The sequence below is a fragment of the Cricetulus griseus genome, chromosome 6 (genome assembly GCF_003668045.3).
Source record: "Cricetulus griseus strain 17A/GY chromosome 6, alternate assembly CriGri-PICRH-1.0, whole genome shotgun sequence".
NCBI classification, from domain to species: Eukaryota; Metazoa; Chordata; class Mammalia; order Rodentia; family Cricetidae; genus Cricetulus; species Cricetulus griseus.
Window position 1 is genome coordinate 153373342 of NC_048599.1, and position 25203 is coordinate 153398544.

Genomic DNA, 25203 nt, shown 5'->3' on the forward strand with positions numbered 1-25203 from the left:
ACCCTCAGCCGGTCACTGGGAGATTCTAGGCAGGGGCTGTGCCACTGAGGCATGCTCCAGGTCCTCTTTTCTCTTTTTTATTTTAATGCAGGGTGTCATTTAATTGCCCAGGGTGATTCTGACCTTTCTAGCTCTGCCCCAGCCTTCCAGATACCATGATGGCAGGTGTACCCAAGCCTGTCTTGATCAGCTTGGATGTGCTGTCCTTTGGGGATGGCAACCAGCCTGTCTCCTCCTTTCTGTAGGTAATGTTCAAAAGAGTTCAGGCATAGGGCATGAGATTCACCTCTGACCATTGTAAATGTCATGGCAAAGTAGTTCCCTCAGCAAACACCATCTTCCAAGATGGCTACCTCAATGGTATGTGATCTTTAAGGCTGCCTTGTGGTGGTAGCCATCCCCTACCCCAGAGTGACTAACCCCATTCACAAGGGGACAAGAATTACAGATTTTGAAAGGATGGACACATGATCATTTGAGTAGTGGTGTTTTATCACAATGATCATTGTAGACAGATGACTGCCATGCCAGGGGTTGCAGGACTGGGGTCCAGGCTCTGCTGACTTTTCTAACAGATGATGAGCTGTCATTGTGGCACTGCAGGAGAAATGAGAGGTGGGTGAGGCAGAGGTGGGCTGCACCATGTCTCTTCCTTAGCATCACTCTAAACGCATGAATGCATGTGACCAGTGGTGGCAGGGGGTGTGGGGGAAGTTCTCTAACACTAGTGGAGTCATGGTCATTCCTCTCTGTCCTTCAGCTGGTCTTGAACTCAAATATGCAGCTGAGAATGTTCTTGAACCCCTGATCCTCCAGCTTCCATCTCCCAAGTGCTGGGATCACAGTCATGTGCCACCATGCCTGGGTTACAGAGTGCTGGGAAAGGAAGCATGGCTTTATGCTAGCTAAGCACTCTACCCATCAGCCACATCTCCAGGCCCACACCGTTTCCTGTCTTTTTCTGAGAAAGGTCTCATGGCATCCAACTTTCTATGGAGTTGAGGCTGGCCTCAACCTCTTGATTGTCCTGCATCCAGCACCTAAGAACTAGGGCTACAGTTGTACTTTGTCATGCCTGGCCATTTTATTTTGCATTTCTGCACTAAAATGTATTCATTTATTTTATGTGTGTGTGCCTGCATGAGTTTATGTACGTCATGTGCATGCAGGAGCCCATGGAGGTCAGAGGGGGCTTTGGAACCCCTGGAACTGGAACTATAGATGGCTGAGAGCCACCATATGAGTTCTGAGAACTGAACTCAGGCCCTCTAGAAGAGCAGCCAGTGCTCTTAACCTCCAACCACCTCTTCAGCCCTTGTTTTTTCAATTTATAGTTTCGTTTTTTTTGTTTGTTTGTTTGTGGGGGTTTCTTTTGGTTTTTTAAAACAGGGTTTCTCTGTATAGCCTTGGATGTCCTGGAATTCACTCTGGAGACCAGGCTGGCCTTAAACTCAGAGATCCACCTGCCTCTGTCTCCTAAGTGCTGGGATCAAAGGCATGCGCCATCACTGCCCGGCTTGATTTTTTTTTTATAGTATTTTGACAAAATCATACTATGTAACTCAGGCTGATTTAAAGTTTGCTCTGTAGCATAGGTTGGCTTTAAACTCATAATTCTCCTACCTCAACTTCCTGAGTGTTGGATGACAGATGTGCATCACACCCCCGACAAATTAATTTCATTTTAAATCCCAAATGGGGACATCCTGAGAAACTACCAGCTATCAGAAGTCAGTGGGTACATGCAATGGGGGTACATCTGAGATGACTTAGTCACCCACAAAGAAGACTGCAAAATAAATGGTGGGTGAGCCTGAATCAGAACAAAGTCACTGGGCCTGGGGGGGGGGTGTGATCCCAGAATCATCCTTGAGGGGCCAAAGTCCCTGTGTGCTAAGCTGTCATGGGACCAGTCTATATCAGTATGGTTAAGTGTCTCCAAAGCAGGGCAGGACTATGCTAATGCGTGCCCTGGGGCACCTGGTCTGCTTCCTCCTGCAGTGTGGACTGAAGCTAGCAAAGGAAATGGACAGTTCAATTCTAGGGTGGTTCAGCACACACAGAGGCCCAGCGTAGTGATCAAATGTGGCCGCTGTGGCCCTACCAATGGTGTAGGATGTCTGGGATGCAATGTGGATGAAAATGGGAGGACTCAGGCTAGAGTTGGGGGCAGGGCTGCAATACAATAATTCCAGACTGAAGAGACTGTGTAGGGGAGGGTCACCTCAGCTCTGACTCCAGGGACAAAGGTCAGGAGGAGGTTGACAGAGGATTTGAGAAGAGAAGGTGAAGTGTGAGCTGGTACTGGTGCTTTCCAACCCCAGGGCCTTTGCAGGACCTGTATCCCCTTCCTGCCTGGGGCATCTGGGTAGGTTTGCCAAGGGACCTGGATGAGGCTAGCCGGTGTGGGACCATTCCCTCCTCACCTCGGACATCCAGCTTGCACTCAGCAAGGGCCTCCCCTAGCTCATTGAAGGCACGGCAGGAATATGTCCCGGCATCAAAGGGTGAAGGCCGGCGGATGTTCAGCGTCAGGATGCCCTGGTAGTTTGTTATGAGGAATTTGGGATCTTCATGGATTTCCATCTTATTCTTCATCCATACCACCTTCGGCTAGGGAGGCGAAGCAGAGAGGAAACTGATTTAGAGGGCTGCCCTGGACAGAAGCCATGCCACTGCCTAGGTGGCTGGGTGGACTTGAACCAATCACTTTACTTTCTGACCCGTTTCTTCTTACAAACAGGTACATGACACCTAGTACACAGAGAAAGTGGGACCTCCCATTGTTCTCTAGATGAAGGTTACATCTTAGGGAGCCCGGTTTGGCCACCATTACTCCCCTCTCATCTCCTTCTCACCAACAGGGTAACTATTCCTGGGACAGACCAGATGACAGGGTTCCCATTCAGGGCCCTGCCACCATCTGTCCCCTCTTCCAGCTCTGCCCTTCCTGCCTGTCCTACCCCTGCCTTGCCAGTCATCTCCTGGACAGGGATGCCTCTTTCGACGTCTCAGAGCTGCCGTGTTTCTCTGTCATGCTTGTCACACAAGTTTATAGTATCTGTGAGATTTTACTTCAATGTCATTTTCTCCCCCAATGCAAACACAACTTTTTTGTCCCATTTGTGAAGCGCATATGAAGTCCAGGAAAATATTTGTGGATTAACGATGTATTCAGCAAATGGAACGAATGAATGAGCTGGGAAAAATGAGTTAATTGGCTCATGGTCAAATGAGATGGTGGATGGATTTATGAATGAATGAATAAGTATACTCAGGCTTTGTGGTGCACACCTATAATGCCAGCACTCAGAAAGTAGAGGCAGGAGGATCTTGTGTTCAAGGCCATCCTATGCTACATGAATCCTTATCTTAAAAAAGGAAAAATGATGAAGCCTGGAGAAATGGTTCAGCAGTTAAAAGTGCTTGCTGCTTTTCCAGAAGATCTGAGTTCAGTCCCAGCATCCATGTGGGGGTGCTCACAACTGTCTATGATTCCAGCTCCAGGAAATCTAATGCCGTCTCTGGCCTATAGGAGTACTGCATACACAAGGTACACATACAGACACACATAAATCTTAAGACAGTTTTAAAGAAAAGAGTGAACTTGTGACTGGGTGACTCAGGAAAACCCCAGGGATCAGTGCAGGTATAAATACCACTCCCAGCCAGGCGTTGGTGGTGCATGCCTTTAATCCCAGCACACGGGAGGCAGAGTCAGGTGGATCTCTGTGAGTTCGAGACCAGCCTGGTCTACAAGAGCTAGTTCCAGGACAGTCTCCAAAGACACAGAGAAAACCTGTCTGGAAAAACCAAAACAAACAAACAAACAAACAAAAATAACACCAGTCCCCAGGTTTCCCAGGGAGTGACACTGTCCTCAGGACAGGAGAGTTGGGCTTCATGGATGAGGTGTACCTGGCAGTGAAGAGACAGAGAAGGGGCAAGAAATTCAGAATTGTCTGACACTTGGCCTCTGCCTGAAGAGGCTGCAGAGTGGAGCTGCTGGTGTGTGTCTGGGGCCCATGTGCTGCTAAAGGCTTCCCTGAACCCCACCCTGGCACCTTTGGGTGGCCTCTGACAGCACAGTTGAGAGCTGCAGCATATCCTGCTACCACTACCCGGTCTGTCAGCGGGGTCAGGAACTTGGGGGCTGTTCGGAAATCATGCTCCCTGTATTCCAGTGGCTTTAGGGTGATTCCTAGGGGGAGAAGAGACATCTATAAGGTGAGTCCCACTCCAACTCCAGCCAGTTGCAGCTCAAAGCCAGGCAGCCAGGCTCTGTACCTGTCTTGAGGATTCGAGCTGTGTTCTTGGAGACACCAGGTGAGTCGCTGAGACCGCAGATGTTCTCGCTGAAGATTCGGAAGTAGTACTCATTACCCACAATGAGATCGGACACTGTGCAGCTGGTGTGGCGATTGTGTTCATAAACATTGAACCACTCCTGGGATCAGGGAAGGCAAGCACATGGAGAACACAGGTGGGAACAGAAGAAACAGCCTGTCTTTCCAATCCTGCCCACTCACTCTCAATCGCCCAGTCTCCTAGCCTCAGTCTCCCAGCTGTGAAACCGACAGCTCCCCTCCACTCTGCCAAGGCCACCAGCATTTCCTCCAGTCCCCCTAGCCCCCCAAACCCCTCAGTCCCTTCCCAGCCCCCCAGGGCCCTCTTTTCTCTCACCATTGTTTTCTTGTCAGCCTTCTGGACCAAGTAGCCTGTGACCTCACTGTTCCCATCATCCCTGGGTGGCTGCCACTCCACCAGTGCGTTGGTGGCCCACACCTCCTTCACCATCACGTTCTCTGCTGGCCCTGCCTTTTCTGGAAAGACGGTTGGGGGTTACACATCATCCAAGGGGTCCGGATGCCTGGCTCTGCTCCTTCCTTCCTCTCCTGATTTTTTTTTCTTCTTGCTTTTTGTAGCCCAGGCTGGTCTCAAACCCACTATATATCCCAGGATTATATTAAACTTCTGATCTGCCTACTGCTACCCATGAGTGCTGAGATTATAGGCATTATAGGCATATGCCACCACACTTTGTTTATCCAGTGCTGGCGATGGACCCTAGGGTCTCATGTATGTTTGACAAGCACAGTACCAACTGAGCCCCTGCCCCTGCCCCTGCCCTGCCTTTCACCCTTCCTGTTTCAAACCTCCCTTCCTTCCCTTTGGCCGGGTTCCTCCAATCCTCCACCTCCAGCCTCTCCCCTACTCCCTCTCCTCCCACTCCTTACTGGACTCCTCCACAGGCTCCTGACCCTGGTCTATCCCTCCTCCCCCAGGCTCCAGCCTCGCACCCACAACCCGGATGCGGATGGTGGCAGTGTCCTTCATGTTCTCAATCTGCACACTCAGCTCATACTCTCCAGAGTCAGAGCGGGCCGCCTGGCGCACAAAGAACACTGTGTCGAAGTCACTGGTCCGTATGTTCACACGGGAGGTATCCAAGGGAGCCCCACCCTTTGTCCATACCACCTGAGGCCGGGGCTTGCCCTGGGACAGAGAATAATGTCAGGTGAGTCAGCTCTTCAGGCCTGAGGGCCTGGCTACATCACTGGCCCTGGCCTGATACCATCCTGGGCTTGACCCTAATCCAGGCTCTGATCCTTACCAAACTCTGGCCATGGCTCTGTTTGATCCCAACCCTATCTCTGACCTCCACCCTGACCCCAGCACAAACAATGGTACTGGCCCCGAACCTGACCCTGTCCCCAGTCCTTAGCTTGACCCCAACTCCAACTGTGTCCATAGCCCCAACCCAGGCCCTGACTCTGACCCTGATGCCAGCTCTGACCCTGGTCCTGTTCTTAATCCCAACCCCAGCACCACCCCAATCCCATGTGAGTACCTGGAAGGGGATAACAAGGTTGAGGGCTTCCCCCACTTTTCGGATATAGGTCTGCCGAAGGTGTCGAGGGAGGCGGATCTTGGGTTGCTCTGAGGAGATGAACAGAGGGGTTGGTACTGGGCTGGGAATCACTAGAGGGGGATGACATCATCTGAGGGACCCACACTGAAGGACACTTAAGTAGATCCTCAGGAGGGCTGAGTCAGGGACTGGGTGTCACTCACCCACAATCTCCCTAATGGTGACCGGCTGAAGGAGGGTGGCTGGTTCACTGCGCCCTGCAATGTTGACCCCAACAACTCGGAAGAGGATCCTGGCTCCAGTTGGGAGATCCTTGACAGTGAAGCCACAGCGTTCCACAGGTTCCTTGTTGGCAGGGATCCATTCCTCAGCTGGAAAGAGGGGTCCTGTGGGTCGGGGCCTCTGCACTGCCTTCCTCAATGTCCCCCAATAAAAAGTCACACCACACAGACACAGTGAAAACCAGCCTGTGTGGCAGTAGCGCTGGTCAAGCATACCTGAGGATGCTTGGAGGACCATAGCCATCACATCATGGAGACAGCACACCTGCCTCACCACTGTGACCCCCATTTCAAGGACAAAGACAGGGGCCCAGGTAGGTTAAGAAGCTATCTGAAGTCACACAGCTCAAGCATGGTGCAAGAAATTTCAGGGGTAGGAGAGTAGATTGTTAGCCAGCTGGAGAATGAAGGAGGGAATGCTAGGAAGAGATGGAGGATGAAACTGATAGGGGCCACATTATCACTTCCCTGTGTGACTTGATTTGATGGCCACAGTTCCAGATCAATATGAGGGTTCTGAACCATAGAGACCAAAACCACACAGCAAAAGGCAAACACTCGGGGTGGGGGCTATGCTGGGGCTGCTTGATCACTGATATGGCTGGGCAGACTGTATCAGTGTGGTGTCCTGACTGCCAGATAATGGATGCATGGAAGACGTCTACAGCCAGGGCTGTGAATCCCATGGCAGGCTCTGTGTGTATGTGTGTGTGTGTGTGTGTGTGTGTGTGTGTGTGTCCGTGTGCATAGGTAAGTAAATGAATATCTGAGTATGAGTGCATGGCTCTAAGGAGTATGTGTGCACTAGTGTGAGTGTGTGAGTGTGCATGCCAGTGTGCTTCGTGAATTGTGTGGGTGTGTGCAAGTGCTTGAGTGTGACTATGAGCGTGTTTGTGGGGGCATTCTTCAGAGGTGGGGATGGGAACAATGGAGCTGACAGCTACATAGATGGTTGGGAAAGAAGAACATTAAAAAAGGAAAGAGAAGAGGGAGGAAGAAGAGCAAGGGAAGGAGGTAGAGGAAAAATACAAGAGAGGGAGGAACAGAGAAATAAGGAGTCGCTGCTGCCCAGAGATGGACAGAGGAGGGGACTGTACGCAGGCCTGGGGGCTCCAGCCTGACCCGGGCACTGTGCCAGTCCCTGTGCAACTCCCAAGTCCATTCCCTGGTTCAACACAGAGCCAAGTGCCACTCACAGCCCTCCAGGCAGTACTCCACCAGGTAGCCATCTATGCCGCCAGCGCCAATCCTGTCTGGAGGCCTCCACTTGAGTGTGGTGGTGGTGTCTGTCACATCCTCCACTGTGAGGTGCTGGGGTGCACTTGTGGGGGCTGCAGGGATCCAGAGAGAGGACCAGAGGTCAGCAAGAGAGGGCAGGGGTCAGAGGCTAGAATTACTGTGATGGCCAAAAGCCAGTGAGCAAGAAAGGGCATGCAGGAGAATAAAACAACACCCGAAACAAAAGACCAGTGTGGTGGCGCACATCTTTAATCCCAGCACTGGGGAGTCAGAAGCAGGAGAGTCTCTGTGAGTTCAAGGCCAGTCTGGCCCACATACCAAGTTCCAGACCAGTTAAGACTGCACAGAGAATGTGTTTCAAAAAGACCAAAAAAAAAAAAAAAAAAAAAAGGAGGAGGGGGTACTGGGGCTATAATTCAGACGTAAAATGCCTACCTAGAATCTGCCGGTGAGAGGCTGGGGATGTGGCTCAGTAGTAGAGCCAGTATCTGGAATCCCTCAGTGAGGGGCTGGAGTTCTGTGCAAGGTCCTGGGTTCCAGCTCCAGGACCGACCACACACACACACACACACACACACACACACACACACACACGCACGCGCACACGCACATGCACACGCTGCTCCAAACTCTGGGGGTCAAAGGCCAGGTGTGGGATTGGAGACGGATGTGGGAGAGGGTGGGTGGGTGGGAGAGGCCAGTGGGGAGGAGGGAGGGACAGGCTAGTATACCAATGGGCATGAAGGGCTTGGTGTTCATGCTGGGCTGTGAGACACCAATGGCATTGACAGCGAAGACCCGCATCTCATAGAGGACGCCCTCAATCATCTTTGTGGACTCGTATGTTGTTTCAGTGAAGACTTCAAAGTTGAGCTTCATCCAGCGCTGGGAACCTTTCTTCTTCCGCTCCATCAAGTACCCTGTGCCTCCCCAAGCAGAAGGGTTTTGGGGGTTGTGGTGAGACCTAGTGTCACATAGGAAGGACCATACAACCCCCATCAGACTGACTCTCAGCTTCCCAGAGCCTTCTGGGGTTACCATTCATGGCCTCGGGAAGCCAAGGGTCACAGAAATCCCCAGGCCATAAAGCCAAAATGAGACTTATTTCCAGGTCACTGGGGAACAATGAACCCTGGGGATGTAAATGAGATCAAGAAGTAACAAAGATGGAAACCTGGCAGGGCATGATGGTGCACACCTTTAACCCCGGCACTCAGGAGGCAGAGTCAAGCTGATACCTGCGAGTGTGAGGGCAGCCTGGTTTACAAAGTAGATTCTAGGTGAGACAGAGCTACATGGTAAGAACCCATCTCAAAAGGGGGTCAGGGTGTAGGGGTTGCAAGTATAGCTCGGTCATTGCTTGTATATCACGAAGACCTGAGTTTGGATCCACAAGACCCACATAAAAGCTGGGTGTAGTGGTATGTGCTTGTAGTCTCAGTGCTGGAGACAGGAGGCTCCCTGTGCTCACTGTCCAGTCAGCCTAGTGTAATAGGTTAGCTCTAGATTCAGTGAGAGACCCTGCCTCAAAAACTAAGGACACTCAGGGTGAGCCAGCCTCCACGTGATGTGCACACACAAATCAAGAAAGGAAATCATGCCGGGCGTTGGTGGTGCACGCCTTTAATCCCAGCACTCGGGAGGCAGAGGCAGGCGGATCTCTGTGAGTTCGAGACCAGCCTGGTCTACAAGAGCTAGTTCCAGGACAGCCTCCAAAGACACAGAGAAACCCTGTCTCAAAAAAACAAACAGAAAACAAACAAACAAAGGAAATCATGGAAACCCAGGTCCCAGGAGAACTCACTTCTTGGGGGAGACCCACAAGGAAGCTGAATCAAAGGTTAGGGACATGGGAGTCACAGGGACACTGGGGCGTGGATGCTAACCCGTCACTGGCTGTCCTCCATCATACTTGGGTGGCTCCCAGACCAGAATGGCCCAGTCTTCTCCAACTGAGGTGACACGAACAGCCTCCGGAGGGTCGGGAACATCTGGGTGGGAGTGAGGGAAATGAGTGTCAGGCCCCCCTTAGAGGCCTCAATAAAGCCACCCCATGTATCACCCCCTTGACCTCTGCTTACCCACAACCCGCAGGAAAATGGAGGCCACATCCTCGCCCACGGGGTTGGTGACTTTGATGGTGTATCGACCCTCATCTGCCCGTTCTGCACTCTCAATCACAAAGCTGCTGATTTCAGGCCGCTGCTCAATATGTGTCCTGCCCTCTGTGGCTGTGAACACCTGGACAGGGCCGCCAAGGCTTCTGTCAGCCCCCAGACCAAGCGTGCTGCAGGACCTCTTCTCTATGGCCACACGTATGTGAGTTGGGACTCAGCCCCACACACTTTCACTAAGCACATATCTTGTTCCCAAGAGTTACAATGTGTCTGTATGCATACAGACTGACACTCCTTTTTCTTAATTTTTTTCTGAGACAGGGTCTCTTGTAATCAAGATTTGCTACTTCCTATGTAGCGAAAGATGACCTTGAACTCCTGTTCCTCCTGCCTCTGCCTCCCAAGAGAGTGATGGTTGGTGTCTGATCTGTGCAGTGCTGGGGATAAAATCTGGTGGTAGAGCCCTGCCTAGAATCCCAACCACTCCACCTCTGTCTCAAGTCTCCTCTTACTCTTTTTTTTTTTTTTTAAATGTGCATTGGTATGAGGGTGTCAGATTCCCTAACTAGAGTTACAGAGAGTTCTGAGCTGCCATGTGGGTACTGGGAATTGAACCCAGGTCATCTAGAGGAACAGCCAGTGCTCTTAACCACTGAGCCATCTCTCCAGCCCGCCTCCTTATGCTCTTAAGACCACCTGGAAGTCATCACTTCTTCCAGGAAGTAGTTTGGATGCTCCTAGCTAAAAGTGACCTCACATTCCTACAGTTCCTGCTCTCTGACCTCCATATCTCAGTCTCAGCCATCTCAGGAAGCAATTGTGGCTTGTGTCACCTCCCCCAGAGAACTGCATCTGATGAGGGTGCCACCTTTAGTGGTTAGTTGGGGGTGGGGCAAAGAGTGGATAAACATGGAGCGGTGTTGTCCATGTTCCAGAAGAGAGGACCTACATCAGTGCTGCTACAATTGGGATAAATGTTACCCAAAGACTGATGGCCTGAAGGCTTATCCCAGTTCATCACAGTACTGCGAGGAGGTGGAGCCTTTAAGTGATGGGACCTAAAGCACTGGGAAGGCAGAGGCAGGCAGATCTCTGAGTTTAAGGCCAGCCTGGTCTACAGAGCGAGTTCCAGAACAGCCAGGGATATACAGAGAAACCCTATCTCAAAAAACAAACAAAAAAAGTGACAGAGCCTATCAAGAGGACTTCCAGTCATTGGTAAGGGGGGGGTGCCATTGAAGAGGATATTGGGGCCCTGGCCCCTTCCTCTCAGTGTGTCCCAGCCATTATGAGGCAAGGATCTTGCCACCACAGTGTTTTGCCTGGCCACAGATCCAAGGCAGAGGAACACTGGCCAGGGGCTAAAACCAAGAACCAATGTGTGTGTATGTGAGTGTATAGATATATAGATCTAGCTCAAATTGGTTACATTAATTAAAAGCTAACACAAGAGAGGTGAAAATCTGACTTTCCTGGGGCCAGGACAGAAAAAACCAAAGCAGTTTTTGTTTTTGTTTTTGTTTTTGTTTTTTGATGAAAGGGTGACTAGATGATGGTAGATGGGTGGGTGGGTGGATTTTTCTGGGGGAGTGTGTGTGGATGGATGCATGGACAGGTAAATGGACGGGTGGATTGTGGATGGGATAAACACATGAGTGAATGGGTGGCGGATGGATGAGTGCAGAGGAATGAATAGATTATGGATGGCATGGATTGGTGGGTGGTGGATAGATGGATGAATAGGTGGTGGGTGGATTGCAGATGATGGGTGGGTGGGTAGTGGGTAGAGGGATGGGTAGATATGCAGATGGACAGATATGTGAACGAATACATTGATGGATGATGTGTAGATGGATGAGTGGATAAGTGGATATGTGGATGGATGGATGGATGGATGGATGGATGGATGGATAGAGGGATGGATGGATGGAGGATGGATGGATGGATGGATGGATGGATGGGTGAGTGATAGGTGGATAAGTGACGGATGGAAGGGTTACTGAAGAGATGGATGAACTGATCAACCTTGACTAGCTGTTGGAGGAAAAGGTCAATGGATGGGGTATACTCTGTATGTTGGGCCCATGCCTTGTGTAGACCTATACAACCTGCGATCTTCAGAACTGCTCCACACAGAAGAAAGACGTCTTCATTTCAGAGAGAATGAAACTGAAGCTCAGAGAGGTAAAGCCACTTGCCTGAAGCCATTTAGCAGAGCCAGAGGGAGAGGGACCAGGGCAGAAACCTACCTCATCTCCCTTTAGCCAGGTGGCAATGGGAGGTGGCTCCCCAGAGATAGCCACATCCAGCCGCAGCTTGTTTCCCGCCACCACCACAATCAAGTTATCTGATGTCTTCCCTGAGCAGTCCAGGTGGATCTTTGGGGGCTCTAGTGGTGCAAAAGAAGCACTGGGGACCTGGCTTCCCAATACCATCATAAGGTCCCCAGAGAAGCAACGTTCCAAGTCCAGACCCCAGCTTCCTCCCTCAGACCCAGGAATTCAGACCCCAGCCTCCTCCCTCAGACCAAGGGGTCCAGATTCAAGCCTTCTCCCTCAGACATGAGTCATACTGGAGCCACTCAGCTCTTACCTTGCTTGGGTACATACTCCACTTTGATTTCTGGAAGGACAAGGAGTTGGGATGGTTAGAGCTAAACTCTCATGTCCCTCCCTTATCTTTCCTTCATAATCCAGAGCCAGAGGGAAGCATCTGGAAGAAAACCTGAGTCTGGGGTCCTAGGGGAGGGAAAGATGCCCAAGCCACTCCTACTCCCCATGGGTACATGTCAGCATGTCAGCATGCACCACGTCCTCCCTGAGCGTCTCACTGACTATCCATGAGTCCCACAGACACTTGCTATGGCCTCCATTCTACAAGTAGGGACCTTAATCCTGCAAGAGAAATTCTGGGACCCTGGACATCTGGGAGGGTGGTTTCTCCATCCCTAGTAGAAAAGGAAGGCTGTCTCTACCCAGGAAGTTGAGTTTGGCTGAGAGGGACAGGGCGTAGCCATCAGGCACGAATGTGTAGTCTCCCTCATCCTCGGGTCGGACATCATCAATCACCAGCTTGTGGAATCTAAAAGGCAGAAAGGAGGTGGGCGGGGTCAGGCCAGATCACCCCATGTGTGGAGCCCAGGGTCCACCTCACGTGCTGTTCCTCAGGCACATCTACATTCTTTCCTGAAGGCTTATTTATTTTATATGTCTGTGTGTGCACCATGTGTGTGCAGTACCTAAGAAGACAGAAGAGGACACGGGATCCCCTAGAACTGGATTTATAGATGGTTGTGGGCCATCATGTGGGTGCTGGGACTTGAACCTGGCTCTCCTGCAACAGTAGCCAGTGCTCTTAATCATTGTGCCTTCTATCCAGCTCTTCTCCTCCATTTTGAGACAGGGTCTCTCACTGGAACCTGGGTCTCATCGATTAAGCTAGGCTGTCTAGCCAGCAAACTCCAGGGATCCTCCTGTCTCTGCCTCCCCAGTGCTGGGATTATGGGCACACACCACTATGCCCAGCTTTTTATATAGGTGCTGGGGATTGAACTCGAGTCCTCGAGTTTGCATAGCCAGTATTTTTACTTGAGGTTTTGTGATGTTCTGGCCTGAGTTTAAATCCTACTTCCTAGTTGTGTGGCTTTGGGCCATCTATCAAGCCTCTCTGTACCTCTGTCTTTCCACCCATAAACATGGGTAATGATGACACTGTGTCAGAGTTGTGAAATGTCTAGGATAGACCTGGCTCCCAGGAAGTTCCCTGTCAGCACTGAGACTCAATACCATCAGCATCGAGGCTACCAGCAGCTACAGAGACAAACAGCTCTCATGAAGAAACCCAGGAGGGTGTGGCACTGGGCCAGTCATGGCTCTCAGGCATTCAGCAGATGAGCAGGTATTTATCTCAGGTGTTCACACACTGCCTGCTGAATTCTAACCTCTTGCCTTCCTGTGTGGTCCTACTTGACTCCTCCCTACACCATGCCTTTGCAGTGAGACCTGATAGATCAGCCAGCTCCCAACCAACCCTCAGACTCAGATTAAAACAATCCTGCTTCTACACCAGTGAGTCTGCTACACAGCCATAGCTAACTGACACACGTGCCCCACTCCACCAATCTAAGGACTCACCCAGCCCACTGTATCCTCAGCCTGTGCCTCACCTGCCCACGTGGGAGATGGTAATCCTCTTGCTGGGGCGTACCTCCACCCCATTCTTGTACCATTTGCCCGTCACCTTCTCGTCAGACACTTCACACTTGAACACAGCCTGTTCTGCAGCCTTCACTGTCAGGTCTGCGATGTCCTGCAAGACCTCCAGTTGCTTCTCTGTATAAGAAGGAAGAAGGGTGGGGACCGCTGCAATCAGACCACAAATACTAGTGAGCACCCACTGTGTGCTGAATGCTGTTCTGGGGAACCCCAAACTACCTATTGGACATGGAGGATCACATTCTAGTGGGGGACAGTGAACAAGGAAATTCCATGAATAGGAGTGAAATTGCCTGAGAAGGGCAGGTGAAGTGCTACAGAGAACACTGAGAGCCTCCCAGGAAGAGTATATGCAAAGGTCCTGTGGTGGGTTGGAGGCATGCTCAGTGGTAGAGCCCCTGCCTAGAATCCCCCAATTAGGGGCTGGGGGCGTGGCTCAGTGGTAGAGCCCCTGCCTAGAATTCCCCAGTGAGAGGCTGGGATATAGCTCAGTGGTAGAACTCTTGGCTGAAAAGATGTAATTTATTTTCCCAGTATTTAATTCAGAAGGTGTTTACATACAGAACCCCTGGGTAAGGAGAGGGGTGTGTGTGTGTGTGTGTGTGTGTGTGTGTGTGTGTGTGTGTGTGTGTGTTCATGTTTGTCACCCTCGCTCCCTCCTTCCTTTTATCTTTCTCTCCCCTGTACAATAGTGTCATCTGAGAACTGATCTTGGCAGTCCATTCCCATGAGTCAGTGTGGTGTGCACTTCCCAGGGGTAACATTTTATGTAAGAGTGAGCCAGTACACAAACTGGCACTCACAGGGTCCTGTCGTACCCACCAGAACACACCTCACTCAGTGTTGTGTGGTGAGTGGGGCAGCAGGGGGCAGGACTGCCACCTCAGTCTGAGCACAAGATGGAGTCTGACCAGGTTGGGGTGGGAGAGGAGCCTCAGCTCTTTCTAAGCCTCTGAGAGAAAGCTGTACCTTCCACAATGAGTTCAGCCTCACATTGGCCACCGTTGGTTATGACCTGATAGCGGCCTCCATCCTCCTGGGTCACATCAGAGTAGATGAGGATGTGCCGTTTCCCATCCTTCTTGAATCGGTAGCGTGCCTTGTAGGAGTCTTCCCGTGTCATCTCCACACCATCTTTCATCCTGGGTGGAGGGAAGACAGGTCAGCGGTCTCAGGGAGGTGGCAGGACAGACCATGAATAGACCAGGGATGGGCAGCCATATGGTTGGTTTAGGTGTAGCACGGATGGGTGCAGAGGTAAGGGATGGGTGGGTGAATGAATGATAGAAGGATGGATTGATAATGATGAGAGGTGAGTGGCTGAATGAATCTGTGGAAAGGAGGTTGGGTTGAGGGATGGGTGGAAAACTAAATAGATGTAGTTATGAATAGAAAATAGATTGATGATAGATGGGCAGATGGACAGGTGATTGATGGATGGAAAGGGGAAAAGAATATAGGGGTGATGGGCTGGGCGGTGGTGGCGCACTCCTTTAGCACGCCCAGCACTCAGGAGGCAGAGGCAGGAGGATCTTTGTGAGTTCAAGACCAGCCTGTTCTACAAGAGCAAGTGCCGAGACAGCCTCCAAAGCCACAGAGAAACCCTGTGTTGAAAAACCAAAAAAAAAAAGAAAGAAAGAAAGAAAGAAGAAAGAAAAGAGAGGAAGAAAGAATATAGGGGTGATGGATGGATGATGGGATGGATGGATAAGTGGATGGGTGGAGGATGGTGGATGGATAGTTGAATGGATATGGAATGATGGACTGATAATGTTTGGGTGGAAGGATACTAGGTGGGTAGATTATAGAGGGCACATGGATAGAGGGAAGATAGAAGGATGGGGAGCTGACAGAGGGATGGGTGTGAGGGATGATAGGCGGGTGATGAATGACAGATGGCTGATGGCTACATTATGATGGATGGATGAGAGGGTGATGAACAAGTTAATAACAGACACGTGGATGGATCCAAGGACAAATAACTGGCTGATAGATGAATTAATATTCAGTACAACAGGGGGGGATTGGGCTGGAGAGATGGCCCAGTGGTTAAGAGCACTGGCTGCTCTTCCAAATGTTCTGAGTTCCATTTCCAGTGCCCTCCTCTGGCCTGCAGACAGAACACTGTGTACATAATAAGTAAATAAATCTTAAAAAAATAAAAAACAGGAGGGATCAGAAAAAGATCCTGAAGATAGTGGGACAAACAGAAGTCAGTTCTGGAATCATGAGGTCTTGAGTAAATGGGGGAGGGACTTAAAGAGGTTAACTGAGGTGGCAGGTGCCTCCTGAGCAAAGCTCAGAACCTTCTGGGGATTCTTGGGTCTGCTAGAGACCAGGGCTGAGGTGAAGAACCTGAAGGCAGCTGTGCTCAGCTAAGAAACCAAAGCTCAACTCACCACATGACCTGTGCACCCTCTTCAGACACCTCTACCGACATTTCCACTCGGTCACCCACAAACACTTGCTGGTCTTCCAGTGGGGTGAGAATCAGGACTGGAGGTTCTAGAGAGGGGGAGGCAGTCTCAGGGCCCGCTTGATCCCGTCCGGCCTTCCCCAGGTCAGGACGCAGCCAGCCCTACCTTTGACAAAGAGTTCTGTCAAACACCTCTCATCTTTGACGGCCACCTCATATGCAGCGTCATCCGCCAGCGTGCACTTGTTGATGGTGAGAATCCGTTTCTTCCCCACATTCTCGAACACATACCTGGTGTGAGAGCACCCATTATAGAAGACACAATCAAAAGGGAAGGTTGAAACCCATACTTATTTTGAACATTCACTCCAGACCACCCTCTGTGCAGCAACTGCCCTGTACATACTTGCTGCTTGGCTTGATCTCCTGGCCATTCTTGAACCACTTGAGAGGAAGGTCTGGATCACTGATCTCTACCACCAACTTGATCTTGTTGCCCCTGTCTACTTGGTAGGCTGGGTCCAACTTCTTAGTGAAGGCTAGGGATAGAGAGAAGACCACAGGGTAGAGAGAGGATCAAGGGTTATGGAGATGACCAGTGTTGAGGACAGAAGACCAAGGGATAGAGCGGAGAGTTCTTTGTTGCCCTAATCATCTCTAGAGGAGCCAGCTCTTCCTCCCAGACCTCAGGCTCTCCAAGGTCAAGTCTGGAGGCCTCCTGTGGGCTTTAGAGACCTTTGAAAGCCCCTGTTAGGTTGGGACCTCAAAATGCTGGATTCACCAGGGTACAGATGTCCCAAGTGTTGGAGAACTTCAGGATAATCCCATTTCCCTTGGTCAATGCTGACCTGCACTCTTCTTGACCTCCACCTTGGCCTTCTTGAGCCTCTTCAGCATGCCACGGAGGTCAGTGATCCCATACTGGAAGGCGATCTTCTCATACTCGCTCTTTTTGGCTCCTTTCAGGAGCTCCCAAATCTCCGGGGGAATGCCCAGATCGTCATCATCTTTCTTCTTCTTCTTTTCCTCCTCAACTACTTCCCTGGGGTGCAGGAACACCAGTGGTGTGGAGGTTAAGGTGCCCTCACCCCTGTGTAATTCATCAGGTACTTGGCAACTCTGAGACTTGTTCTTTCCCAAGCATCTTCCTTCCCTTCCCATCCCTTCCCCAACTATCTAGCCCTCACCCACACATCCGTCTATCTATCCATCCACATCTGTCAGTCCATGCATTCAACCATCCAGGTTTACCCACACATCTATCCCTGCATCTATCCATCCACCTACTAATTTATTCTCCTATCCGTCCACCCCTCTATTTCACACATCCACCCAAATACCCACCCATTTATCTATTATCTACCTTTCTCTCCATTTATCACCCATCCATCTCTTCTCACACCTTCCCTTCCCTCTATGAATCCATCTCTCCATTTATTTCTCCACTACCCACGTATCTATTCATTCTCCCATCTATCAAATTGCCTACGTATCCTGCCCATCCATCTGAACACTCACTCATTCATCCATCCTTCCATTCCTACCTCCCTCCATCATCTCTCTGTCCACTCCTCTAACTATAAACCCATTCATTTATCATCCGATCATCCTTCCCTCTCTTCCTTGATCCTCTCCCCACTCATCCATCTTCCATCCATCTAGTTCCCATTCATCCCTCTGTCCACCTATCTTCATCCATCTACCCACCCACCCACTCATCTAACCAGGTAAGCAGCCACCCTTAGTCCATTCTTTATGCCTTCCCTATCCATCCATCCATCTATCCATCCATCCATCCATCCATCCATCCATCCATCCATCCATCCATTTCCACTCAATTTCATTGATTCATCCATCCAAGTAGTCATCGAAACATTAATCCCCTGACCCTCCTACCCATCCATCCATCCATCCCTCCACCTTCCTACAATCTACCCTCCATCCCTCCACCCCTCCGCCCATTCCCTCACCTTCCTACCCAATTACCCACTCGCTCACCCATCCATCCACTTACCAGAAAATATTTATCAATCACCTTCCTTTCTAGGTTTTTCCACTCATGGTCTCCACAGAACATTTTCAACATCCACATCAGAAACCACCTTCTCCATGTTCTAAACATTGTTTGGCTCCACACTGCCCTCATGAGAGAGCCCCAGCTCCTCATCTTGGCAATCACTAACCTCCCCACCTTTCCACCACCACCGCCCATCCAAACTAGATTCATTCCCTGTCCTTAACACTCCAGTCTCTTTTCTGCCTCTCCTGCCTTTGTGTCCCTTTCCATACTACAAACCTTAGTGCCAATGCTTTCTTCTGTGTGTAATCTATGGTCCTCCAGGGCAGTGGCCTGCTCTTGCCATGAGGTCTTAGATCCTTGCAGACACTTCCTCCAACCACACCAACCCCCCTCATGTTTTTCCCTGTCTTGGGAAATGTCATGTCTTCCCAAGTCATTGAAGGAGCCAGGCCAGGATCAAGTGGAGCTTCTCTATGCCTCCATCTCGACCCAACGCATAGTGGACAGAGGGGCAGCACACAAAGGAATACATGCAGGCATCTTCAGGGAGCAGGAAGGAAGGGACAGTGTGATGCGTGGGTGAACTTGGGACACTAATGGTTTATTTATATTGAGGGAAGAGTGTGGGGGACAGTTAAACAGAAGGCTGAGTAGAGAATAGCAGGGCACATGCATGCGTCACTAGGATGTCAGAAATGGTTAAGCATGAATTGGGTCATAGGTAGATGCAAGATGGCCAAGCTAGAAGACCCACAGAGGAACAGATCAGTAAACAGGGCTGTCAGTAGGGAAATGGGATCCATGTAGGGTGGACACATGGCCAATAAGATGGTGGATACGTGAAAGAGAATAAGTATTCTGAAGAACAACAGTAAATTGTCACAATCTATCTACTCTGCTGTGTATGTGTGCACATGTGTGCATCTGCATGTGTAGTCAGAAGTTGCTATCAAGTCTTTTCTCAATCATTTTTCTGCCTCATTTCTTAAAATGGTTTTAACTATTTTTAGTATGTTTGTGTGTGTGTGTGTGAGTGTATGTGTGTATGTGTGAGTGTGTATGTGTGTTTGTGTGAGTGTGTGTGTATGTGTGTGTGTTTGTGTGTGTGTATGTGTATGTGTGAGTGTGTATGTGTGTGTGTGTGTGTGCGTGCATGCACGCTCACACGTGTTTATGTGTACTCACACACCATACAGAGATCAATGTTCAGGAGTCAGTTCTCTCTCCTGTCATGTGGTTTCCAAGGATTGAATGCAGGTCATTAGGCTTGGTGACAGGCAACCTTACCCACTGAGCCCTCTCCCTAGCCCACCTTGTTTTCTGAGACATGCCTGATCTCTCACTGAACCTGGAGCTCACTAATTTGTCTAGGCTGGCTGGTCAGCAAATTCCAGGAACCTATCTATCCCCATCTCACCCCTGCTGGGACTACAGCAGCATGGCTCTATACCTGGCTTTTACATGGGTCCTGGGGATTTGAACTCAGGTCCTTACACTTGCACAGCAAACACTTGACTGACTGAGTCATTTTCACAGACCAGTCCAATTATTTCTTACCTACATTTAACAGAAAGCTCTAAGGGGTTGGGTGTGTCAGTGATGGGGTGAAAAGATGAAAGGGAAATGCTGGGTGGGTGGGTGTGGGAGTGGGTGTCTGGAGAGGATGTTGGGTGTTGTTGGGGGAGAGGTGTAAGTACAGTTGAATAAACAGGGAGGGGGTAGATGGACATAAGGACGGGTGAGGACTGGCGGAGGGCAGGAGTGTGTGGAGAGTAAATGGACGGATGAGGACTGGCGGAGGGCATGAGTGTGTGGAGAGTAGATGGACGGATGAGGACTGGCGGAGGGCATGAGTGTGTGGAGAGTAGATGGACGGATGAGGACTGGCGGAGGGCAGGAGTGTGTGGAGAGTAGATGGACGGATGAGGACTGGCGGAGGGCATGAGTGTGTGGAGAGTAGATGGACGGATGAGGACTGGCGGAGGGCATGAGTGTGTGGAGAGTAAATGGACGGATGAGGACTGGCGGAGGGCATGAGTGTGTGGAGAGTAGATGGACGGATGAGGACTGGCGGAGGGCATGAGTGTGTGGAGAGTAGATGGGTGGACTGACAGAGTGTAATGGAAGACGGGTGGATAGAGAACTGGGAAGCCGGTGGGGAGCAGAGTGGATTGGGAAGTGTGTGGGTGGGTTTGAAGATGGAGAGGTAGATAGCTATGTGGATGGATTGTTGGTGGTGATGGGTGAGTGGTAGGCAGCAGAGATGCATAGCTGTGCCAGTCAGAGGCTGGAAGCCTGGGTGAGCAGGGGTGAATAGGTCAAGGACTTGCTGGGCAGATGGCTGACTGGATGACGTTATGGACAGGGGTGGGGGGATGACTGGTGAGAAGGAATGAAGATGTGGAGGAGATGGTACGGAGTAAAGAGAAAACCTAGGGGTGGAGGCTGGAGGGATGGCTTTGGGCAAAGTGCTCACTGCACAAGCACAAGGACCAAGTCTGTAACAGCCAGGTATGGACTGGGCAGGGGGCGCTCTGCAGTTAGGAATACACACAGCTTTTCCAGAGAACCCAGATTTAGTTCCCAGTGCTCAAACCAGGCAACTCACAAACCATCTGTAGCTCCAGCTCTAGGGCATCCAACACACTCTCCTGGCTTCCACAGGCATAATAAAAACTATGTACAGGGGCTAGGGACTGGAAAGAAGTGGACCCTGGACCCTGTTAGCTTGCTCTAGCTAGCCTATTGAATTCCAAGTTCAGTGAGAGACCCATCTCAAAAAAAAAAAAAAAAAAAAAAAAAAAAAAAAAAAAAAAAAAGTGAAAGGCCAGGCGTGGTGGCTCACACCTTTAAGCCCAGCAACTGAAAGTCCAAGGCAGGAGGATCTCCATGAACTTGAGGTCAGACCAGTCTACATAGCAAGCTCCAAGCAAGACCAGCCAGAGCTATATAGAGAGACTTTGTCTCAAAACACAATAAAGAAAAACAGAAAGACAGACAGTGAAGAGTGATAGAAGACACCCAAAATCACAACCTCTGCCCCTACCTCACACACACTCATACACCACACAGACAAGGAAAGAAAAAGAAAGGAAGGGGGAAGGAAAGAAAGAAGGGAGGGAGGGAGGGAGGGAGGGAGGGAAAGAAGGAAGGAAGGAAGGAAGGAAGGAAGGAAGGAAGGAAGGGAGAAAACCCAGTGATGTTGATAAGAAATGAGGTATTGGCAGTTTGTCCCCTCTCTGACAGCTGGGCCAACTCACCTCTTCTTCAACAAGCCACTGAAATCCAGTTCACCCGCATCTTCTGACTTCCCATCACCCCTGCAATCATTCAGAGGGGGTGTGAACCCCACAAAGATCCCTCCCAGGGCCCACTCCTCCACCTCCCAAGGAAAAGCCTCCCTTGATCCTCAGTGCCGATAGGCTCCTTTTCCCGGGACCCAGAGGCACTCACGATCTTTTGAAGCTCTCAAGGCTCTGACCAGAGGAGTCCTGTCGGGGTGCTAGGGATAGGTGATGGGGAAGGAAGATAAAGACCAGGATATCCTGTCCAGACATCCACAATTCACAGCCTCTTTGGGTACCACCCTCTAGGTCAATATACCCTCTCTGAAGGCCTAAACAGTACTCCCCCTTTAGAGTACCACTCCTGTGGTCTCCATGCCCCACCCTCCTGGCCAGCTGGTCCTTACTCCGCAGGCCAGAGCAATCTCATTCCTCCAGCCCCTCACTTCCAAACCCGACACACTGTGAGTTACAGAACCCCAGAGACTGCAGGACCCCTGCTTGCTCCTAAACCTGCCTTATCTCCGCATCTCATTCTGTACCCAAAAACCCAGATTTTATGGAATAGAAGGCCCTAGCTACTTAAGCCTTCAGCTCACTTACACAAACCTGGAAACCTCCTAAGCCTTTGCATGCGTATCCCAAGTTACTAAATACTTCTCTACCCCTCTCCCTACACAAAGCCTCGAGACCTTGTCTCCCCTGACACATACACACATTACTAGATCTATACCCTCACCTCAAAGGGACTGTGACCGCCCCACCTCCACACCTGCATCCACCCCAGCTCCGTCTAAACCACTCCCAACCCCCAGAGTCCCCGGCCCCACCCCCACCCCGCCAGCGCACCCTCCACATCCACGTTGAACGCGCAGCTGTCGCAGACATCCTTGGATTTGACCTCTAGACGGTAATCCCCGCGGTCCCCTAAGACCACCTTCCCAATGTGGAGTTCCACGGTGTACACCTGGGGGCCAGGGGCATGGAGCTTGTGACTCACAGTCGCCAAGTCTCCACCCGGCCCTAAAGCAGAGTTCTCGACCTGGGACAGCTCACCCTCCAACCTACAGGATCTTGGCTCCCTAAGTCCACTAGAGAGGTGAGGAACCCATGCCTATGCCCGCCCCACTGTTCTAGCCTGTAGACCTCAGCCACCACGCGAGGCGCTGGTTCCCTCAAGGCGGTGCCAGAGCTCCTTGAGCACCGTCTGGGAGGCCAACCCCGCCTCTGGTCCCGCCTGGGTCTCACATTGCTGGCGGAGTCATGGGATTCCTTGAAGATGAATCGGGCTCCGCTCTTGCTGCCCAGCTCCTGCCACTTCCCCTTGAACCACTTGATGGTGGGCTTGCCCGGGAGCTCCTTCCCGTTCACCTTGGCCAAAATTACCGTGTCCTTCCCTGGCAGAGGGAGGCAGTGAGGAACCCAGCTCTCCAGAGAGAACCCTGAGCTCAAGACCGAGCCCTCCTTCCTCAGACACAGGGGTCCAGGCTTCGCTCTCCTCCCTCTGATACGGAACCCTCCCCAGCTCTCCTCCCCCAGACCCCAGACCTCCCTCTTCCTTCAGATCCAGGGGTCTAGACTGAACCCTCGTCCCTCAGACTTGTATTCTAGACTGTTTCTCTTCAGTGCTCACCAGTCTCCACCGACACAGAGTCCGGCTTTTTCAGGAAAATGCCTGCGGGCTCCTCTGCAGTTGGGGATTGGTCCTCAGGAGGGACCTCTGCTGAGGAGAAAGGAGTAGGGTGTGAGCAGTGGTCTAGGGGAAGCAGGGGACGGACCTCTCTGGGAAGGGTGCTGGAGTCGATAGAAAGCCCTCTGCTCAGAAGACAGAGACTATAGGTGTGATTTGGATTTTTATCCAGACGCCATAAGTTTTGCTAGGCTCCCTCAGCCCCTTTGGGCCTCAGTTTCCCCACCTGTGGACTAGTAGCTTATGGCCAGGATGGTCCTGAATGGACTTTCAGGTAAAGGACATGTAAATATGGACACAGCCTTTGGGGACTGGGCAAGAATTACTTGATACATCACTTAGGATGAGGTGCCAGCCTGGGTGGGGTGCTGGGGAGCCAGGAAGGACCTTGGCTCTCACAGCTACAGGAAAGGGAACAGGAAAGGCCAGTGTGCAGAGGGACGGGGCTCGGGAGGCACCTCACCTTTGGGGGGCTCTGCAGAAGCCTGCTTAGCAGGAGCTTCCTTTGGCGCATCCTTGCCTTTGGGAGCCTTTTTGGTTGCTGTAACACAGGAGATGTTGAGACCAGCATAATATGGTGCTCTCCTCCCCCAGAATCCAGAGTCCTCAGAACCAGGGGTCCAGGCTTCAAACCTTCTCTTCCAGACCCAGGATCCCAGCCAGGCCCTCCTCCCTCAGATGGAGGTAGTGCAGATGGTGGGGTACAGACTCCCCATTACAGGCATGAATTGATTCTAACCCTGAGTGTAGCATCAGGGAACCTCCCCTTGTAGCCATGCCCCAGACTCTGGCCGCCAGCCTGACCTTTCAGGTTTGGGGTATAATTAGCCTTCCCCTGGGATGGAAACTGGACACTAGTGCTGACCACAGCAGTCTCCCATGTGGTGAGTTTGTGCAAGGGGGCTGATGTCTACCTCAGCCTGGCTGGGCTGACCCCAAGGGAAGGTGATGCCAGACTTCGTGTGCAATGCCCACTTCCACAAAAAGAGAAAGCCCCAGGCAGTATACAAATTGCCCCCCCCCAGGAAGACATCTAACTGCACACGGAGAGAGACTGAGGTGCTGGGACAGGGACAGTGCTTGCCAAGGCAGATGGGAGGTTCTGGATTCCATCCCCATCATAGCAGAAAAAAGAGGGTTCCACCCATGGAAGAGAGACCCATAATTCCTGCACGGAAGCCCAACTTTCACACCAAGGGGGTTCTCATTTTTACACAGAAAATTATCGTTCCATGTGCATGGACTCCTACTGTGTCCACAGAAACGCTCCATGATCTAGGAAACCCCCAATCTTCACTCGGTGGAGAGACTCAACTACCTCTAGGGTGTTCTCCCACTTGGAGAGGACCCTATCCCTAAGCCAAGCCCCAGCAGTGTACAAGCAAGAAAAGGAGCGCCGGAGTGTCGGGGCTCATGCCTGCCACCCAGTTCTTGGGAGGTTGAGGCAGTAAGAGTGGGACTTCCAAGCCAGCCTGGGCTGCAGTGTGAGTTTGATAGCAGCCTGGAGGGCTGGAGAAGAGGGGAGAGGAGGAGGAGAGAAAAAAAAAAAAGGATGAAAGTGAGGAGGAGAGAGAGAGAGAGAGAGAGAGAGAGAGAGAGAGAGAGAGAGAGAGAGGAGAGAGAGAGAGAGAGAGAGAGAGAGAGAGAGAGAGAGAGAGAGAGCCAAACCCAATTTATAATTAGGCAGCTGAGATTTCTATCCTAGATGGGTCTCCCAGTCCCAGAAGAGGGGGGGTGACTCCTGACCCTACACAGACATGAGCCCCCACCACCCTGCACTAGGAAGGAACCCATCTGTGCACAGAGAAGGGGCCCCTCTTCCCCAAGCAGGGAAGGAACCCACACTCTACCTAGATGTAGGAACAGGCAAAGGACGCCCTCCTCCCTCAGTAGAGACATCCCCTTGTCTACAGCCCATCTCCCACCCCACCCCCAGGAAGGTTTCTGGCCAGCCACCTGGTTTAGCCTCAGGCATCTCAGCGACCTCCTCCAACCGCAGTGAGTGGCTCTAGCCAGGCCCTAGCGGGGACAGGTGGGCCCCAGGAGGAGCCCTTTATGGAGGCTCAAGAC

At 51.3% G+C, this 25203-nt stretch overlaps 1 protein-coding gene across 1 annotated transcript; it reads right to left on the bottom strand.

Annotated features, from left to right (window-relative positions):
* Positions 1-76: 76 nt before the first annotated feature.
* On the bottom strand, positions 77-24405 carry Mybpc2 (myosin binding protein C2). Its single transcript, XM_035447106.1, has 28 exons — positions 24384-24405; positions 23597-23674; positions 23077-23166; positions 22692-22840; positions 22293-22410; positions 21613-21661; positions 21420-21479; positions 16988-17181; positions 16546-16678; positions 16306-16430; positions 16123-16228; positions 14693-14865; positions 13675-13840; positions 12484-12590; positions 12102-12131; positions 11759-11898; positions 9474-9633; positions 9279-9383; positions 8124-8312; positions 7350-7484; positions 6076-6243; positions 5852-5940; positions 5301-5496; positions 4684-4823; positions 4288-4447; positions 4065-4201; positions 2427-2613; positions 77-597 (listed from the first exon to the last, which is right to left on the bottom strand). The coding sequence occupies exons 1-28, from the start codon at positions 24403-24405 to the stop codon at positions 587-589; spliced, it is 3417 nt and encodes a 1138-aa protein (XP_035302997.1). The 3' UTR covers positions 77-586.
* Positions 24406-25203: the final 798 nt, after the last annotated feature.